The 19,131-nt window shown below is 40.7% G+C and overlaps 1 protein-coding gene across 8 annotated transcripts in view; it reads right to left on the minus strand.

Annotated features, from left to right (window-relative positions):
- Smarca2 (SWI/SNF related BAF chromatin remodeling complex subunit ATPase 2) overlaps window positions 1–19,131 on the minus strand; it is a 166,467-nt gene that overhangs the window by 15,341 nt on the left and 131,995 nt on the right. For 6 of the 8 annotated variants that reach the window (XM_074051961.1, XM_074051965.1, XM_074051964.1 and 3 more), the window contains exons 28-29: window positions 10,916–11,133; window positions 2,910–2,963 (exon numbers count right to left, since the gene is read on the minus strand). In XM_074051961.1, coding sequence (XP_073908062.1) covers window positions 2,910–2,963; window positions 10,916–11,133 — 272 coding nt within the window. Of the gene's footprint in view, window positions 1–2,909; window positions 2,964–10,915; window positions 11,134–12,947; window positions 13,044–14,304; window positions 14,441–19,131 lie in introns of those variants that run through there. The other 2 variants (XM_074051969.1, XM_074051968.1) reach the window with 2 other exon arrangements.

A 19,131-nucleotide genomic window follows, 5' to 3' on the forward strand; every position in this document is an offset into this window, starting at 1 on the left:
GGAGTACCTGCTACAGAGAAGTGATGAAAAACAACTCTTCGCCTGGAACTCGAATTTCCTCAAAGTGTACCCACTTGGTCACACTGCTATTTCATGGCAATTTCTCTGTAATCTAATTAGAACTAATAATTGGAAAGGTGCTTGGGCTTACAGTAGACTCTCTCCCCTACTTAAAGAAATACAAGAATGTTTGGTACCAAGGATGCTAAAAATACTGTCTAAAAGGTCTAAAAGACTTTGTTGGCTGGTCCTGAAGGGGCGGTCAATACTAACAACATAATCACAACATCAAGAGCTGTTAATAGCAATGGAGAGAAGAGGTTTCGGGTCCTGAAGTGATGTGTGGCTGGGCCACATGCACACGTGTGCACACACACCATGCCCCACCCACACCGATTTTCCTTTCACCTATACCCAGGTAAATGACACGCATCATTCAGGCAAGAGGGTTAAGAGTTATCTGAGTCGTCCCCTCTCATTTCCAGTCTGACCCAAGTCTTATCATTCACACCTCATCTTCCTACCCACCACTACTTCCTCATCTGAAGGCTGCATCCTCCTTCACCTACCAATATCCTCTAAAGGATGCCAAGATTCATTCTCTATCTTAGAACACTATCAGAGTGCTTTTTCCCAGCATGAATGTGACCATGTCTCCACAGCCTTCTTTTGGTTCTCCCTTTCCTCTCCCCACAACAGATAACCAGGCACTGATTTAGGCATCCCTCACCCAGGACTCATCTGTGCCCTCATCTGTCTCCTCAACGTGGTATTGACAGTCACTGGTACATGGAGACTGCCCTTGAGGCCCTTGTCCTAGAAGGTAACACTCAAACTCTTCACTTTGGTGCTTGAGGCCTCTGGCATCTACACTGCTGCCTCTCTAGCCTTGCTCCCAACAGTCTCCTTCCTTTCACCTGAAGTCCTAGTCACAGAGAGGTCTGTGTGGGCTCTAGAGGCAGCCTCTTCTTGCCCATAACCATGTGACTGGGCACCTTTGCCTCATTCACTTCCAACACCTTACAATAGTCCTAGTCTACTTGGGCAATTCCTATGGCACCCATGAGCAGACTTTAACTTTTCCTACTTCTGCCCATACATCTCTCCTACCTAGTACATATACCAATTTACCCTATGTCCTTGTATTATTCGTTAATATAGGTCCTTCCAACTGTGCTTTAAGGCATTCCTTTTTATTCATTTTCTCCCATTTTCAATACTTACCCAGAGACTGACAAAGAAAATGCTCAGTGCTTTTGAACACATGAAGAAAGGATTTAAATAAGGAAAAAAAAAAACTGCTCTGAAGGAAGGGTTAATTCATCATAATACAACCTCTGAACACTACACCATCAATGCAGGCTTATGGAAAAGGGGACAATAAGGAAAGAGACAGTCTCCAAAGAGTTCTGAGGAAGCAAGTGCCCCAGCCCCTTGCTATGCTTCTATGCAGTATTTAAATGCATGTTTAGTGAAAGTGGATCTTTCTAGGTCCTAACTGCATACAGTTATATCATCTACTGTCAGAAAGCCCAGGCATGACATTGGGGGCTTATAATAGCCTTTAAAGTTATTAATCCACTTTTCATGGTCACATGAGTTTTGATGGAAGAGAGGAAGAGGGGCAGAGGAAAATGGAGCTCAGATCTCCCCTTGCTCGCAGGGGATGGCACTCAGCCTGAGATGTGCCATTCGTACCAACAGACCAACTAGGCCATCTTGGTAATGGGGGTGAAAGTGTCTGCCCAACTCAATTCATTATTTAAACTGCCTAAATTTACAAACTCAAGTGTTTGTTGTTTCAATCCCCAAATTCAAATCCAGACTGAATTCTTTCTCATAATGGCAAAAACAGAGCACAATTCTTCATGGTTCCCTACAAGCACTATGCTTGTGTGTCTGATTTCTAGGATAATTCATTGTTTACTAAATAGCAATAGGAAGTATAAATAATCAACATTCTTGCCCATCAGTTTCATCTCTACATAGACATGTTTTAACTCTTTAGAGAATATACCATAACCAGAGATCAGATTCATTCTGAAATAAAGGCTATAGACTCAATTCTGTTTCCTTCTGGCCCTAGATTAGATCCTACACTGATTAGGGAAATACTAGTATAAAGGATGTTATTAGATCAGTTGAAAAATTGTATGATAAAGCATTATATCAATATGTTCAAAAAGCCACACTGATCAGGAGGAGGAAAGAACTATTATTTTCAATCTGTTAATAACAATTCCTAACCCTGGCATATCATGCCCGTCCATCTCTCCTACTCAATCAACATCATCTAATTCTCACACTATCTCTAGAAGAAAAGCACTTCTGTTGTACACCAGCAGAAGCAACACCACCCAGAGGTTACACAGATTGATGTAGGGTACTAGACGACAGGTTGACCCAGAAGTCACACCCTGAAACTCAGCTTAGCACACACAGGAGTAGACGCAGCACCTGCTCCCGCACGCCAACCCAGATTAACTCTAGGATGCAGAACATCGTGAACATGTATTGTGGCTTCATGTTGCTTTGCGTGAAGCTTCTATACCAAGGCAGCACACAATTAGAAGGAATTAGCTTCTGTTGTGGAACGCACAACAGAAGCTGAGTTGGAAGGGACAGGAAGCAGCAGAAACCCATCTCTGAGGTGCTGCAGGTCAGGCAGGCTCCCACCACCTTTGTAAGATGTACGTGTGTAACATGGACATTCCCAAATTAAGACACATCTTGAAAAGCATGGCATGTTTAAGAATTTGTGTAGCTGCATCCCCCACCCCTTCAAGTGGGGGTGGCTGGGGGGGAATCCAGAGAAATTTGCTTCTGAAGGTTGATTCTATGCATCAGCTTGTTTTGTGTACAAGGGATACCTGTATTTAGAGACACAGGAATACAAGACAGATCCTGACCTGTTTCCTTCTATTTCCAACTGAGAATTACTGGGCACCTTCTCCACGTTACACCTGTGGTAGAGTAGAAAGAACACTAGAGTCAGAAGACCTGGGTCGTCCTCCCAGCCCAGCTCCTTCCTTCCAGGCTGGGCAACCTGGAGGAATTCACATAAGGTGGCATTTGAAACCTCATTCTGAGAAAATACATGCTTCTTCAGGATTTCCTAACCTCTCTGGGACTTTTCCTGCTTCTTCCTGTTCTGCTGGTCTGGTTTCCCTCCACACAAGTCCCATTCACAGCTCTGGAAGCAGTGGGAAAACGGGCAGCCACTTGTGAGGGGTGTGCATGATCTTTGGAAGGAAAGTGGCATCAGCATGAGTGTCACCCCCTCAGTTGTACAGTGAGGATAATACTTACCTTAGCCAGTTACTGTGACCGTGAACTACAATAAAGTGGCTTTGGTTACAGCAGACAGCACATGGGGGTAGGAGAGGAGTTCTACATGTTGACCAATTTGGTTTCTGAACACAACTAAGCAGTCAAGAGTTCTGCTTCCCAGAACTCTGTTCTTTCTGAATAGATAGATCATTGAATAAGTGATCTTCAACTGGAAATAAAACTAAGCCACTATCTGAGGTCCCAGCCCTTCCACAGGCCCCTAGGGAAGACTCTTCAGGTGAAGATATCTAATGCAGTGATGCGGGTGTCCTTCTGTGGGGTGGAAGGGGACCAGCTGTCAGACTGGATGCATCCTGAGAGAACCATCCTATCCAGATCTTACTCTAGACCGAGACAGTAGGTACATGGCCTACCCTGGTACTCCACAGAGCAGCTGTCCTCTCTGCCTTAGAGTAGGAGGCATTTGGAGAGGGACCGGCCAGCATAAACCGGGGAGAAGAGGCATGAAAGTATGTGTGATACTCCAAATATGCAAAATTACTTGGAATGTCTGAAATACAAGGAGGGGAGGGAAAGACTTGCTGGAAAGTGAAGGTTGTTAGGTTTGGAATGTGAAAGGCTATTTTTTCTATGCCAAGAAGTCTGATCATCACTGAGCAGGCACAGGAAGCTACTGAAAAGTTTTTAAGTAACAGGATGACATGATCAGATATGCACCTCAGAAAGAAAGCAGGATGGGGAACAGACTGGAGGCAGCTGTCCTGGGCCAGGCCAGGGGTGAGAACAGGTCCTCAGGGAGTGAGTGTATTGAGGAGGTGAAAGGATGGGTGCCTTGGAGAGAAGCCTGTACATGAAAGGGACTTTATATCTGAGCACACCTCAGAAATAAGGTATTGACTGGGAAGACTTTAATTATTGTCACCTCAGGTTCATGGCAGTGTTAACGGGGAGGATAAAGAAACCAAAGCAGACCGGGTCATACTAGAACATGCAGTAGTGAAGGAAGAAGATCCTGGGAAGGACAAATACAGTCCTAGGCATTTTACAGATTACATCAAAAATAATTCAGAGAAATAGAGGCCTGGTGCTATGATCTGAGACTAACAGAGATTACACTTCAATAGGAATGCCAGCTTCTGAATAAAGGAGATTCTAACAGAATCATTCCAATAAAGGAAACATATATGTAAGGAATCTGACTGGTTTAAAAAAAAATAAAAATACAAACAGCAACAACAAAGAATGCTAAATGACAGATTTGGTTTTACAAATGTATGTTGCAATAAATCTGTTTTTAGACATTGTGAACACTTGTATGAATAGTCCATTGAATGAAAGCTTTAAGATGATAGTCAAGGTGGGAACCTCTTCCCAATAGGAAATACCTCACTGCATTTTAAGTAGAGCACTTTGGAGAGAAAATCTTGGCACTAGACATTTTTTAACAGAAGCCCTTCTGGAGACATTAAAAAATGGGATTACACTTGTATAATTCCAGCTACTCAGGAGGTGGGAGTAGGAGCACCATGGTCCAAGGCAGACTCAGGTAATGTTAATGTGAGATCCTAACTGAAAAACAAACTAAAAGCATAAGAACTGGGGGCATGGCTCAAGTGGCAGAATATTTGCTTAGCAAGTGTGAGATCCTGACTTTAATTCACAGTACTACAGACAGAGGAGAGGGCAGGGGAGGGAACGGAGAAGAGAAGAGAGTAAGGGAAGAGAGTAAGGAAAGAGAGCGGAGAGAGAAGAGAGGGAAGGGGATGAGAGGAGAGAAGAGAGAGAGGAGAGAAGACAGAAATGCTACAAGTTACTTTTCATCGTGTATAGGAATTAAACAAGCACAATTGGTATGATTAGGTTTATAGAATACCAAACCCTTTTAAAAAAGTGCTATAATGTAATGAAATATTTCTATTTTCTCATTACGGTGACATAATTTTTCCCCCAAAGTGATTGTAAACACTGGGTGAAGTCATTGTATTATCACTTTCTGGGGCTCACAGATCTCCACACCTTATATGAATTCTTGGTTTAGTAATATCAGTATCGGAGCTCTATCCTCCACTGCTTGGGGAGGAGTTAGGGTACATATCTGCAGTTTGGACCCTGTGGCCAGATTCACCAGTATAGAGCTAAAACTAACAGGGCAGGAAATACTTCTGGGATAAACAATGATTTCTCCAAAGGGAGGAGAGCTAAACTTAAAACAAGCTGAGATACCTGTTGGCATTCCTACAGATACCAGCAGGATTATTAAAATTAGAGGCAGGAAGAATCATGTCCAGCTTAGGAAAGAGTACAGCCTGAAGAGCAACCCGGAGACAGAAGCCAAGTGACTGCTATCCCTTCTGCCCCAGTGTGTGCCACGACTGCACCCACCAATTGGACAGGCCAGCCAGCATCTCCTGCCTCCCCCTGCTTTACTGCATTCATTTCCAAAACTGGACCTAACATTCACACCCTGTACAGACAGCAGGGATGGTCCTCATGGATGTACCTTCAAATCATGCATCTTCCAACAATCCAAAGAGTGAGGAAATGGGAACACTAGACTTCTATTCTACTTCCAGATTCTTCAGGAATGAGAACAATTCTTGGATGTGAAAAGCAAGGCATAATAAAGACAGAAAAAAACGCTCCTGATAGGAGAGTTGATAAAAGGAGCATATCAAGGTGCTTCAAACAAGTTTAAGTGTCCAGTTGCAAACTAATTACATCCTGAAAGAGTGTGTAGATTGTTTCTGCTAATAAGAAGGAAATCACAGAGAACAGAAATGGAATCACAGACTAGAGATAAGCAAATGTCCCAATTTCAAAATGAGAAAGGAAACTTGAGACTGTTACGCTTGATGTTGACCCCTAGGTAAAAACTTAGAAGAAATTATTTGGATGCCATGGGGCTACTTAGCAAAGACAAATAACATCATTAAGTACCAGCAGGAGGTCTCTTAGAAAAAACCAAGGCAGCCTAACCTCATTTCACTATTTCCGGCAGGTTTCTAGGTTGATAGATGGGAGAGGCTACAAACATGGTTTATTTTGGTTATAGCCTTTCTTGATAACCTTGAGAAAGGATAGATAAATGTGGGTGACGTGAAAACCTGGCCATATGAGTTCATTGGCACTTAATCAATTTTAAGGATTATTGGTTGACTAAAATATTCACGTCAGCCCACAGTGATTTCCAGGTGTAAGTCATAGGGCCCTGTCCTTTAGAAGTTTCGCAGCAATAGTTTATATCAAATCTTAGGATGAAAAAAACCTTAAGAAAACAAGTAAATATAATTTTTTAAAAGTATAAAAATTCAGTTACATCAATAGACAAGGATGAGAAAAAAAAAAGCACTAAGACACAATTGCACTGGGATACATATAAAATCTAATCCTTAGCTCAAGGCTGACCTTGGAAGCTTTTGTTTAAGAAAGGCCCTGTGAGTATGTTTGAAGAGGGCAGGAGGGGTTCAACACATTACATGTTCCATGTAAGTTAGGTCTGTGTCAAGGAAGCTAGAAAAAGTGGATATGCCCCTGAGCCATGTTAACTGAATTTTGGGGTTCACAATAAGGAAGGTAACTGCTGTCCCACCATCAGAGCACCTCTCCAGCTCTGTGTGCCATGTTTCATATGGGACACATTAAGAAAGTAAAATGTATCTATAAGGAGGTGGTTCAAGAAAGCCAAGGTCTACATATCATTCAGAGAGTGAGTGAGACATTTCAACCTGAACAAGGTAGTCTTAAGCTAGGTATGTGTGTTCATAAACACTGCAAAGGACAGTTCTCGGAATGAGATGCATTCATTCTCTGAAGACATAAGTTGAACAAACAGCTACAAGTCTGAGAGCTGGGTTTATTTTGAGGTGGGGAAATAAGTATTGTGCCTAGAGCTGTCCTGCAATATCATGAACTGGCTCCTAAAAAAAATATATATATATATGCTAATGCTGGAGTGTCCATATGGAGGCTGGATGACTGCCACAGGTGGGCAAGGACACATTTGGATGGTGGAAAGTTGGACCATGCAGTGCTAAAAGTCTCTTCCAACTTTAAGAATGCCTCTAGGAATCTCTCTCTCCCCTTTATTTAACTAACTGTAAGCCATGCCTCTAGATTTGGGATAACTCCACTAGACTCTACTCTTTATCTTATTTTACATCTTATCTCAGGGGCAATTTTAAAAGGTACAAATGTAATTCAGGATGAATCTCTTTTCAAAGAAATAGTCTTAGGGTTAAATATTATATGAACTGAGAATATGATATGATTTTTTAAAGCCCCCTAAGCAAGCAGAACACAAAGCATGTTCAACTCAAAACAAAGCCTCCCAGTGTTACTTGGCAGAAAATTTACCATTTGTAGAAATAAGTGATGGGAATCAGCACTATCTCAGACAGCAATCCATTTGTAAAATCGCAAAAAAGTATTGGCTCTTTGGAGTCACATTAAAAAAAAAAAATCCTGCTTTAAAAAACAACAACAAAAAAAATTGAGGCCTGGCACTGACTACAAAGCAATAAATAGATACTTAAATTACCTTAGGTATCTATAAAAATATCAAGACACATGTGTCTCAGAATTACCCAAGAACTTTTAAAAAGAGCTAATTAATCCTTCTCTTATATCTGTTACATATAGATAGCAGTTCTTATTTAGTACGCTGCTAATCCACAAACTGTCAGAGCCCTAACACTGGACACAGATGATGGGAGGGAGTTTAGTACAGGTGGTATTTCTTTTTCAGGTAGGCTGAGTTTCTATATTAGTAACTGACTTCATTGGTACAGAAATCTCAACAGTGAGATGTACATTTCCCTGTAGCATTTTCTAAAATGAACCAAAAATATGACACTGTGTCTAATTAAGACCCTCCTAATTTGAGAGCCTCCTACTTGAGAATCAAGTTTGGTAAGAGAAATACAAAATATAAATAGAGTAAGTGCTTTTTCTAGAAGATTACTAACATGAAATATACACGAAACATGCAGTGATGGAAATTTAGTACATGACCTCCAGAAAGTACCTAAATAAGGAAGGTAACAGAATGGGACTTAGGAGGGTACTTTTTAAGGAAAAGGTGAATAACAAGTGAAAGGGAGGAAAAAAACCATTCAGTATCTCATATTAAAATATTTAACTTTCCTTTACCTATAGTATAACTAAAGACATGCTCGATAATGAGTTTCAGTGTATTTTCTGTTTCTGGAAATAAAATCACGGAAACCAGTATCAGTAAGGACACTGTCTTCAATGTCCCTTCACCCACCTGATTAATTACAAGCAGTATGAAAGGCTTATTACTGATCATTAAATTGTTCAAAGAACCCGGGTTATATGTATTAACTCACCCACTACAATTCTGGAGGCAAATGTAGTAATTCTTCCATTGTGTGAATAGGGAAACTGAGGCTGAGGGAAGTTAGGTCATTTACTTAGCTGTCCCACAGCTAGTGATTGCCAGGGTCAGGATCTGAATGTAGGCAGTGGAATCGAGATGAAAGTTTGTGCTGTATGCCGCTGTGTTATGCTCCCTTGAGGCTAAGGGGATATACTGTCACACTACTCTGTATTTGGGGATGGTCTCTAGGAAAATGGGCAAGTGGTCAGTCATAGCCATGTGCACCATGAAGTCACACACTCTGAAGGCCATGGAGGCAGCAGGTAATACGAATGAGGTAGGAAAAGGAGATGATGACAAATGTCAACTCACACTTCATCTTGGAAAGATGACAGGGAGTGACAAGGATGATAGCAGTTGAGAGCATTTTGCTCTCAATAGAGAATGGCCACTTCTTCCCTCCTGCTGCTTGCAACCTTATGGAACATTGGGCAGAGTGAGGCCGATCCTTTAAGTTTTTAAAAAATTATGTATTTGCTTTTAAATGTTTTTGTTTCCCTCCCCCAGAAAGACAATATAAAAAGAAAACAATTTTTTGGCAACATGTGGTTCACAGTTGCTGACCTCTGCTATGCTGTGGAGGAAGACATAGCCATCACGCTGGAGTCCAAGGCCCAGCTTTTCAGCCTCCACAGACTTTCTCAGCCTGTCTCATGTCATAACAGCCCTAGACTCAGCCAGCAATGAACAAAATGCCTGTCAAAGACCAAGGCACATCTGGTCCGAGAAACAGATGCTCCATTCTCCTGAGACAAAGGCAAGAAAGTTAGAGGCACGTGCAGAGTGATACTCTCTTTTTAGTAATAATTTTCTTTACACCAGGGACTGATAAAAAAAAAAAAAGGTGTAATAATCCAAGCTTCCTGTCTATGGGAAATCTACAAGCAGAGCTGAAGGTGAACAGAAACTTGACAGGGACAGTTACTGGTTCTTGGTTTATACAGGAAGTCTTCACGTTCACTCTGGGCAAAGGACTTGCCAAGTTTTCCTTCCTGGATTGCCATTATTCACCTTTGTCAATGAACAGCTGATCCAAATGCACTATAATGGTGCTACCCTTGGTGGCTACTTCAGAATCCTTAAAAGAGATGCACTTAAATATAGTAAAAACTAAAGTATTAAAAATAGTAAGAGATCTTGTAGGTAATGAAGGGCAAGAAATACAGACCCTTTCACAAATGGCTCCTTGCAACCCCTTCCCTTCACCATTTCTGAAAATTCCTTACAGATAGGAAAGGTTTACCAACAAAATGTAGTGGAAAGTTTTTTACTTTTTATGCTACTAAATCTTTCTATCTAACAATTTCCTTCTTCCTTGCACAATGCATATACCAAAGCCACAATGAAAAACTAAAATCACAATTTAGTTATCTGTGTTTAAACACATTTGGTTAGAGAGAGCAACACTAGTTAATATCAAAAATTGCTGCTAACTAAAAAAAGCTGATTAATACCACTACACAATTTAGAGAACTAAAATATCTGATTTCCTATGTATTTTCAATGGAAACGATGCAATCTTCAAATGAAAATGTCATTACATGACTATCAAATGGAAACCAAATCAATTAACCAAAGTCAGCTAACCAAAATGTAGTCTAACTACATAGGGCTAAACTGACAATCTCAAATGTTTTTGCTTAGATGTTCAAATAATTATACGTTAAAGTAGTCTGGGAAGTGTCCAGCATAGACTTCTTGCTGTTCACACCCAAAGTTCAATGAAGAAGGAGTGAATTTGCTGAAAACCATGCTGACTAGCAGTATGAGGAAGGAAAAGGAAATAGTTTGAAGGAGAGTTCAGAAATCCTAGCATTAAAGGAAGGCACTCTGTTTTCAAGAACGCATCTTTTGGTTGTAAACACAGCCCTTAAATATATATCAGGATATATATCAGTATTCTTCTTTCTCTAACACTTCAACCTTAAAATATAATTTCACTCCATCTGCCCAACCCCTTTCATGTCAATAATAGGTTCCAATTTGTGTTTTTAAGAGAGTCATAAAACTCATTTCCAACCTATCTTAATATATGGTGAACCATATAGTTCAAAACAGCAATACTGGCCATCTGACGTGGTACAACGTAACTCTCACCTCTGGAGAGAAGGCCAGAAAAACACAGATTTGAAAGTACCCTAGTGCACAACTTAATCAACCTGGCTCTTAGGGAGTACCACTCAGGGTATTGGCAGAAGATGATGGAGGTGAAGGAGTGACACTCACCTATCTTTGTAGTTTATCACGGTATCAATGATAGCATTCATCTGCTTTGTCAGTTTGGGGGGATTTGGTGAGAGTTTCTCAGCTGGAGGGCGGCCTCTTCGCTTCTTGGCTTTTTCCACATCTTCTTTAGCAGGTTCTTTGTCCACATTTCTTCGTCTTTTTCTTTTCTTAAGCCGTACTTCCTCTTCCATTTCTTCCAAATTGCCGTCTTCAATGGCCTGTTAATCGGAAACAATGAAAAATTCAAGACAGGAAAATAACCAAATATCTCTATCTATATATCTCTATCTATCTACCTATCTATCTATATCTTGAATAATTAGAATAAAATGAGACTAACAAAAAATTAAAAATAGAAGTTAACAGTAATCAATAAAGAAGAGAAAAAACAAAACTCGAAACAAAAAACCATCTTATTGGATAAATGCATCTTTAACCCAAATCTATTTCATAAGTAAAATATGCTGAGGGCCCACACACTCATAATAAAGAATGACAAATGTTAAAAACATCTATACATTCAAATCATGAAAATAACTGAATCCACATAAAATTTTAACCCAATATAAGGAAAAAGACCCTAGTTGTTTCATTCCTCTAAGAGAAGGGAACAGGTAAACAAAAACCAAGGGTGGGTGAAGAAAAAAAATTCCCCTAAGAATACATCCATACAATCAGACAAGCTTTGACCTTTTCTTCTTTTAAGGTTTTACACTAATGTATTTATGATTCACAACATAAACCAAAATTCCATCCAGATTTTGTTCTAACATAGCAATTAGTAAACAAGGAAATGGGGAAGTATATAGCCACATTCCTTGGTAAACACTTAAGTCATCCGATAGAGATAGAGAACACATACACAAACAACAAACACTTTTTTTTCCAATTACCTGCAAACGCTTGCTTTAAACCAGAGCCAGCAGCACTAATGCAGAGAGATAATAAAATAGCTATAAAAACAACCAGGTAGAAAAGAAACCTGTTCATAAAAGGCTGAAAGATCCATGTGACAGACCTAGAAGTTTAAACTTTTTTTTTTTCCTGGTAAGTCTCTAAACTTACGAAGAAAAATTAAGGGTAAAAGAAAAATGCAAAAAAAAAAAAAAAAAAAAAAAACAGAAAGAAAGAAAAATTTTGACAATGGAAAAGACATTTTCTTAAAAAAAAAAACCTTTAAATTACATTTTGAGATTGCTTTCTCACACAAAATAACTGATGTTGCTATTTGTTCCTGCTCCCTCTCAATATTGCCTCCAGTATGCAAATGCTAATCAATCCTTTCTCGTAGCTGAAAGAGCTCTAATCATAAGGCAATTACCTTCATTTCTCCACAGCACCAAACATGGCTAATATTTATGATCATGTGAGTATAACAATCAATATAGAGTGATTACAGCTCAGACATAATTTCTTTCACTTATGTACAATGCCTCCTGAAAAAAGAAAGGTTTTGTGAAGAAAACCTGGTAACAGCACACAAAACGACCTGGCATGTTAAAAATGCCAGTGGGATTTAAAAAAATGTTCCCTATGCATCCTCCAATGTGCAAATCCATAGAAGCAACATGCACACAGACAGAATCCTCAGGGACAGCCTGAGCCCAGGCCTTAATAATCAAAAGACAATTTCCATCACAATCCTAACAGTGTTCAGATAACCACTATGAAGGAGGCGAGATCTGATGAGTTATGAGGAAAAGGAAGAAAAGAAGAAAAAAAAAAAAAGCTGCACATTATTTCATTAAAATTCATTTGCCTAAAAACAGGACACCCACTATACAGCTAAACACACTGCAGCTAAACGAAGATTAAGAAAAGGAATTTGTCCCGCACATCTTGGAGGCTGAACATGCTAATCCTAAATACAGCATGCAAGGCTGTCAACAGTTAATGGTACTGCTCTCTCCTCAGGCACCCAGTTGCACACAGAAATACGGAGAACACCGGCTTTTGATGTGTCACACACCTACACATGCCTGGGATGTAGTTCTACTGAATCTTCAAGACGGCAACGAAAAAGGATATTTACCTTACCACTATCAGCAGGCCGGCTATCGGAAATCACAGTTAGTGGGGATAAAATTAACAAGCCGGCAAAGCAGCGAGCTGCTAGTCTCTTCATCAGCTGATCAGGAAAAAAAAGAGAGCTGGGAAAGGCTATGTTTTCATATACAAGTAATTTTATTTTACTGAAAATTTAATACTGAAAGGATTGTGGATACTCAAATCTGCTGTTTCATTCTACCTACTACAAGGCCCGAAGCCTTCCTCCTTCAGCCTGTTTTAATATTGACAACTACTTATCATATTTTTTCCCCCTTATTATTCCAGACAGCAGAATTAGAGATTTTAGCTCAGGTGGTTTCTGATTCTTGCTTGCAGTTTAGCAATTAAGCCAATAAGAAAACAAATTAATATTCAAATTTATTTTTTAAAATTAAAACAAGGTATGCTGTTTTTTTGGCATTTTATACCTCATTTTAAGTCCTTTTTAAAGAAAATACGCTGCATGGTTTTGGAGCAGTCTGAAATGATTTCTAACATAGAAGACAATTTTTTTCCTTAGATGCATGTAAGTAAAAGCAATGTGCATGTTTATCAGGTCCAAATATTTTTATACACCATGCTATTCTTCTCTTTAAAGCAAATCCCGACCAACTGTGACACTTCACTTTCAGTTTCATGCTGTAAATTTTTCATTGTTTTTCTGTTTGGTGGGATACATGAAGAGGGGGGAAGTTGTGAGAAGAATATTTCTACTCTTGCCCCCCTTAATTCTGAAAAACAAGGGGGGAAACAAAGAAGAGCTTGTGATATTTGGACTTCTAAATCTCTAAAATCTGTAAGTAGCTAAGAAGCAAAAACCAAATTAAATTGCAAACAGAACTAGTGAAACGATTTTTATTACAATTGCTAATACGTACGTGCAGATTTCTGATTAAATTTAGGCTCTGGAATCACAAGGAAATACACAAAGTACAGACCCTAATTCCCCTGAAGTTAAGGTTTTATGCAGGAATGCAGAGCTCCAAACCTCTTCCCTCCTCCCCAGACCCCAAACCCATCCCCTAGGCTTTAGGTTCTGGGATTTTTCTAAGGGTCCTTTTCTAATTGAAATCAATTCATCTCACAGTTCCCCAATGCTTTTCGCACTTGAAGGGTACAGTAAGATTTCTCCTGCATGTAAGGAAAATTAGTCATGGAGATTTTAAACTGTTTTTTTTTTTTTTTTTTTTTAATATTTATTAAACTAGCTCCACTGACTTAACTCAGAGCTGGGGGTTGGGGGCACCAAAACCAAAACAAAACAAAACAAAAAAAAAAAACTTGCTACACAATGCTAAAAGTACTACCCCCAAAAAGAATTCCCTCCCAAACCTTTTTACCAGCACAATAATGAAATAAATCACAGAAGCAAACCCCCAGTTTCCGACTGGTGACGTGTTGCGCAAGAGAGCGAGCCCTAATTCAACATACAGACGGCTCCCATGCCGAACTGCCTCTAGATTTAATGAAGTGAATAGGAAGGAAGTCGGGGAAAAAAAGTGTACAAATAAGAAATTAACACTTTCCTTCCCTACCTAAGCGGTGAGCTACAACTACAGCGAAGTTTGGTGAGGCACCTCTCTCCTTAAAGGCACACTGCACCCGTTTGGCTCCGGATGTCAGGGAAAAAAAGCCCCATATGGTGATTAAAAAAATCCCCAGCCAAGTTAAAAGAGTTAAGCATATTTCAGCCTGCGTTTTTTCCTCAATGAAGCTGGAAATTACTCCTTCCTCCACTGGATGGCAACCTTTCCTCCCCCCTTTCTCTTTCTTTCTCGCTCTCTTTCCTTTCAATTTTGCTTAAAAGAAAAATACATTTTACTGTCACAGGATGTGCAAAGAACGAGTGAGGGAAGGGCTTCCCTCTTCACTTAGTGCTTAAGAAAGCAGCCCTGTAGATTCTGACAAGGCAAGGCAGGAGACAGCCAGGCACCGTGAGTGCTTTAGAGCAAACACTTTGCTTGCAGCTTGCAAAAGCACATGGCAGACCCGGGAATCAGCCACACGTGGCTCCAGTCGTGGCCCTCTGTCATTATGACACACGCCAACAACATCTTTTACTGAATGACAGAAGGTCCAGAAAGTAGGCATTATGCCTGTTCGCAGCCCAGTGGGTAATGAGGCGCTTGCTACACGTGACTTCCCAGTATCACAGCAGAACGGATCCATGATTATGAATAGGTAAACAGGGACACACAAACAAAAAGCCACACGCCAACTCCAGTGCATTGTTTCCACCAGGCAGGGTGGCACAGCCCTCACAGTGGGGCAGACCATCTGCAGAAACATGGAGAGTAGCAATTCTACAGACATCTAGACAAGGTGCAGCACACTTCTTGCATGTGGAATGGCAAAATCTGCATGCTAAAACTAACTGTGGTGTTTAAATATCACGCTTCTCCCCACTGATGCAGTTCTCTTTCTCCCTCTGCAGGTCCTCCTCCCTTAGGAACTCTGGCTAGATTTCCAGAAGTGGACCATAGTGGACACCAGGATGCTGCTGGGGTGGAAGCTGGATCACAAAGCCAAGGGCTAAGCATTAAAGAAAGCTGGTTAAGACAAACACATCATGCCAGTGTTTTCTGAGGACAGCTCACACAAACCAAACTTGATTCCGATATTCGGGGAGGCTCCATTTTCCTCCAGCCCCACAGAGACCCCGAAAACCACTAACACAGGTAATGATCCCCCAAACCAGAAGAGTAACACCAACAGTAAAGTGGGATTTTAAAGAAAAGTTAAAGTGCCTGGTGTGGTGGTACACACCTATAATCCCATCATTCAGGAGCCTGAGGCACGAAGATAGCGAATTCAAGTCCTAGGCTAGCCAGGGCTACACAAGCAGGCTCTGTCTCAAAAACCCAAAAATAGATAAAGTGGAAATATTATGTACTCATGTATAAAAATGGAAAAATGAGACATGTTCAAACTATTCCAGGAATGGGGGAGGGAGGATAAAGGAGAATGATGGAGGGGATGAATTCAACTATGATATATTGTAAGAACTTTTATAAATGTCACAATGTACCCCCAGTACAATAATATTTTTAAAAATGAGTTCTGATGCATAAAAAAAAGAAAGAAAAGGTAAAGCTTCATGTATGAAGACTGTTCTTATACAGCAGACCCTTGGCGTCCACAGGTATTTGGTTCCAAGGAGACTGCCATTGTGGCATAGTTTGGTACTCTAAAATTACAAATTACCTATACCGAATCTACAGACGCTCTGAGCATCCCATAACTTGAGGCCACATGGAGTAGGCCACCTCACTGTCACAAAATTACTGCTGCACACATTAATACTACTCGCCGAAAACCAGATCTCATTTCATGAGATCTGTTCTCAACGACTGCAGATGCTTGATTCATTTTCCCCACAATGCTTGCCCAACTTCCACCAAAGACAGGGTGCCTTCAAACAGATCTAAAAATCTTACTCTATCACTTAAATTAACCACATCAACTTCTACCTTGCTTTTTGAGACACCACTTGCTTTTTGGGAAGCAAATATTCACAAAATTAAAAGCAGGGGAGGTGGGCACTAGTGGCTCACGTCTGTAATCCCAGCTGCTCAGGAGGACTGTGATTTGAAGCCAGCCCTGGATAAATAGTTCATGAGACCCTATCTCGAAAATACTCATCACAAAAAAGGGCTGGTGGAGTGTCTCAAGGCATAGGCCCCGAGTTCAAACCCCAGGACCGCAATACAAACAAACAAACAAAAAAGCAGGGAAACACCTGCAGATGGCACAACAGTTTAAACTCAACACAAATAATAACATGGGACCGACTGAGAGCTTCTCCACATCCACTGAGCTATGCAGTGCGCAGGCGGAAATTTAAAAGTTTTGGCTTTGAATTTTCTTTTGTTTAATATTTTTGAACATGCTTGGTCAAAACCACATGTAATAAATCCACCAAAAAAGCTGGCTTACTGCAATAGGACTACTAAACAAGAAGGACAAAGCTGAACATGGTGGAGGTCTTCTTCTCAGATGCCACATCACTGTAGTCACGCAATGGAAACTGCAGTCTTGGATGCAGAATTTCAGAATTAGGGCTTTGGACAATGGTAAGCTTTTGATTATTACTGGCTCTGAAAGCCAACAGTTAGCAAAGTGTGAATAAAATCAAATTCCCTTAAGTGAAATAAACCAGACGCAAAGGACAAATACTGCAAGATTCCACCCCCACGAGAAAGGTGGACAGTGGTGGCTGGGCCTCAGAGAGGGGGACAGTGAGCGAGACTTTTTTTTTTTTTTTTTTTTTTTTTTTTGTTGAACTCTGGTTTTTGAGTTTGCAAAGAAGGTGCTGTACCACTTCAGCCACATCTCCAGTCCATTCTGCTCTGGTTATTCTGGAGACAGTTCCAGCTGACCTGGGCTGCTATCCAACTAATTTATACTTCCCACCTAGCTAGGATGACAGGCACATCCGACCATACCTAGCTTTTCTCCATTAAGATGGGTCTTGCAAACTTTGTTGTCCAGGCTGGTCCAAAATAACCAGAACAAAGAGGGCTGGAGGTATGACTCAAGTGGTAAAATGCCTGCCTAGCAAACATGAAGTCCTGAGTTCAAACCCAGGCACGGCAAACAAACCAATAAAAGACCACACACACACACACACACACACACACACATACACACACACACACACAAAATCCCTAGAAAACCAAACCAAAGCATCACTCCTTAAAAAAAAAAAATCTCCTAAAAATTAAGAAGAAAACACCAGCAACCGCAGGTTCATAAATGCAAAGCCTACAATACTGGGATCTTTCAGTAGCTTTTCTTTGGAGCTTAAATTTTTCTGCATTTCAACAGGTGGCAAGTTCAGACTTGTCCTGCCCTCTGCGGTGACTAGAAGCTCTTGCAAGAATCCCCATTTATTCACTCAAATGTCACTAAGGAAATGTCATGACGTAAGAAAATACCCATCTGCAGGATATACCGATTCACAGATTTCGTAAGGTTGTCAAATGCCTCACATATTCTGAAGGCTTATGCATACTCTCTCCCCCCAAAATTTAAAAACTAGATGACATATTCATTCAATAGAACCTCATTCACTTGTTGGATTTTGTTTTTTGTTTCCTTGTGACAGATCTCACTATGTGGCCCAAGCTGGCTTCAGACTTGAGAGCTTCCTGCTTCAGTCTCCCTGGTGCTAGGATTACAGGAGTGTACCCAACCGTTTTTTATCTCGCTCACGTGTCAGGCAACTTGAATACCAACTGCACTCCCAGGTCTCCCCGGAGTCGGACTGTAATGTACAATGCTGGCCATAGAACATCGCTGGGAAGCAAGCTGAGCCTCAGTTTAACAAAAACCTGTTATAGTGAGTTTTTCAGTTTCTTGTTCGGTAATCTCGTATCACTTTTGCAAGAAAATGAACTGAAACTCTCTTCGCCCCTATGGCATAAGGAAGCTACATAAAGAAACTTGAGGGCTGTCAGAGTGGCTCAAGTGGTAGAGCGTCTGCCTAGCAAGTATGAGGCCCTGAGTTCAAACCCTAGTACCGCCAAAAAGAGAGAAAGAAATTATGGGGTGTGGGGGGTGGCTATGTGGGAAGAGTAAAGTCACAGCATATATATCTGAGACAAGATAAATTAGCACACTATTTCAGGTAAAAGCAATTTAGAGGCTGGGCATAGTGGCTCATGCTGTAATCTCAGCTATGCAGGAGGGCAAAAATGCAACACCCCACTCCAAAAATAACTAAAGGCAAAGAGGGGCTGGGGGCACAGCTCACACAGTAGAGCATGAAGCCCTGAGTTCAAACACCAATACTGGAAAAGAAAACCAACCTGGAGTTTAGAAGAGGAAAATGAGTACATGGACTGTGACAGTCCTTTCATGAGCCCATTTTGTGACATTTAAGCAGTATTCAGCTCAATACTCCAATAACTGTTCAGTTCTAGATTTAATAGAGGGTGGCACCCAAAATATCTGGCCTTGAACTCCCTGCCAAATACAAACAAAAATAAAAAACTGACACCTTTGTTCTTACAGTTAGGCATATGTTGTACTGTAGTTCCCTTGGTAGCACAAAAGAATCTGAGACACTTTGCAAGCCAGCGAGAGGCTTAAAAATGGAGAACTGCAAGAAATACAGCCCAGCCTTCTTCTCCCGAAACCACCTGTCCAGTTACTATCAAGTCACA

This window comes from Castor canadensis, chromosome 13 (assembly GCF_047511655.1).
Source record: "Castor canadensis chromosome 13, mCasCan1.hap1v2, whole genome shotgun sequence".
NCBI classification, from domain to species: domain Eukaryota; kingdom Metazoa; phylum Chordata; class Mammalia; order Rodentia; family Castoridae; genus Castor; species Castor canadensis.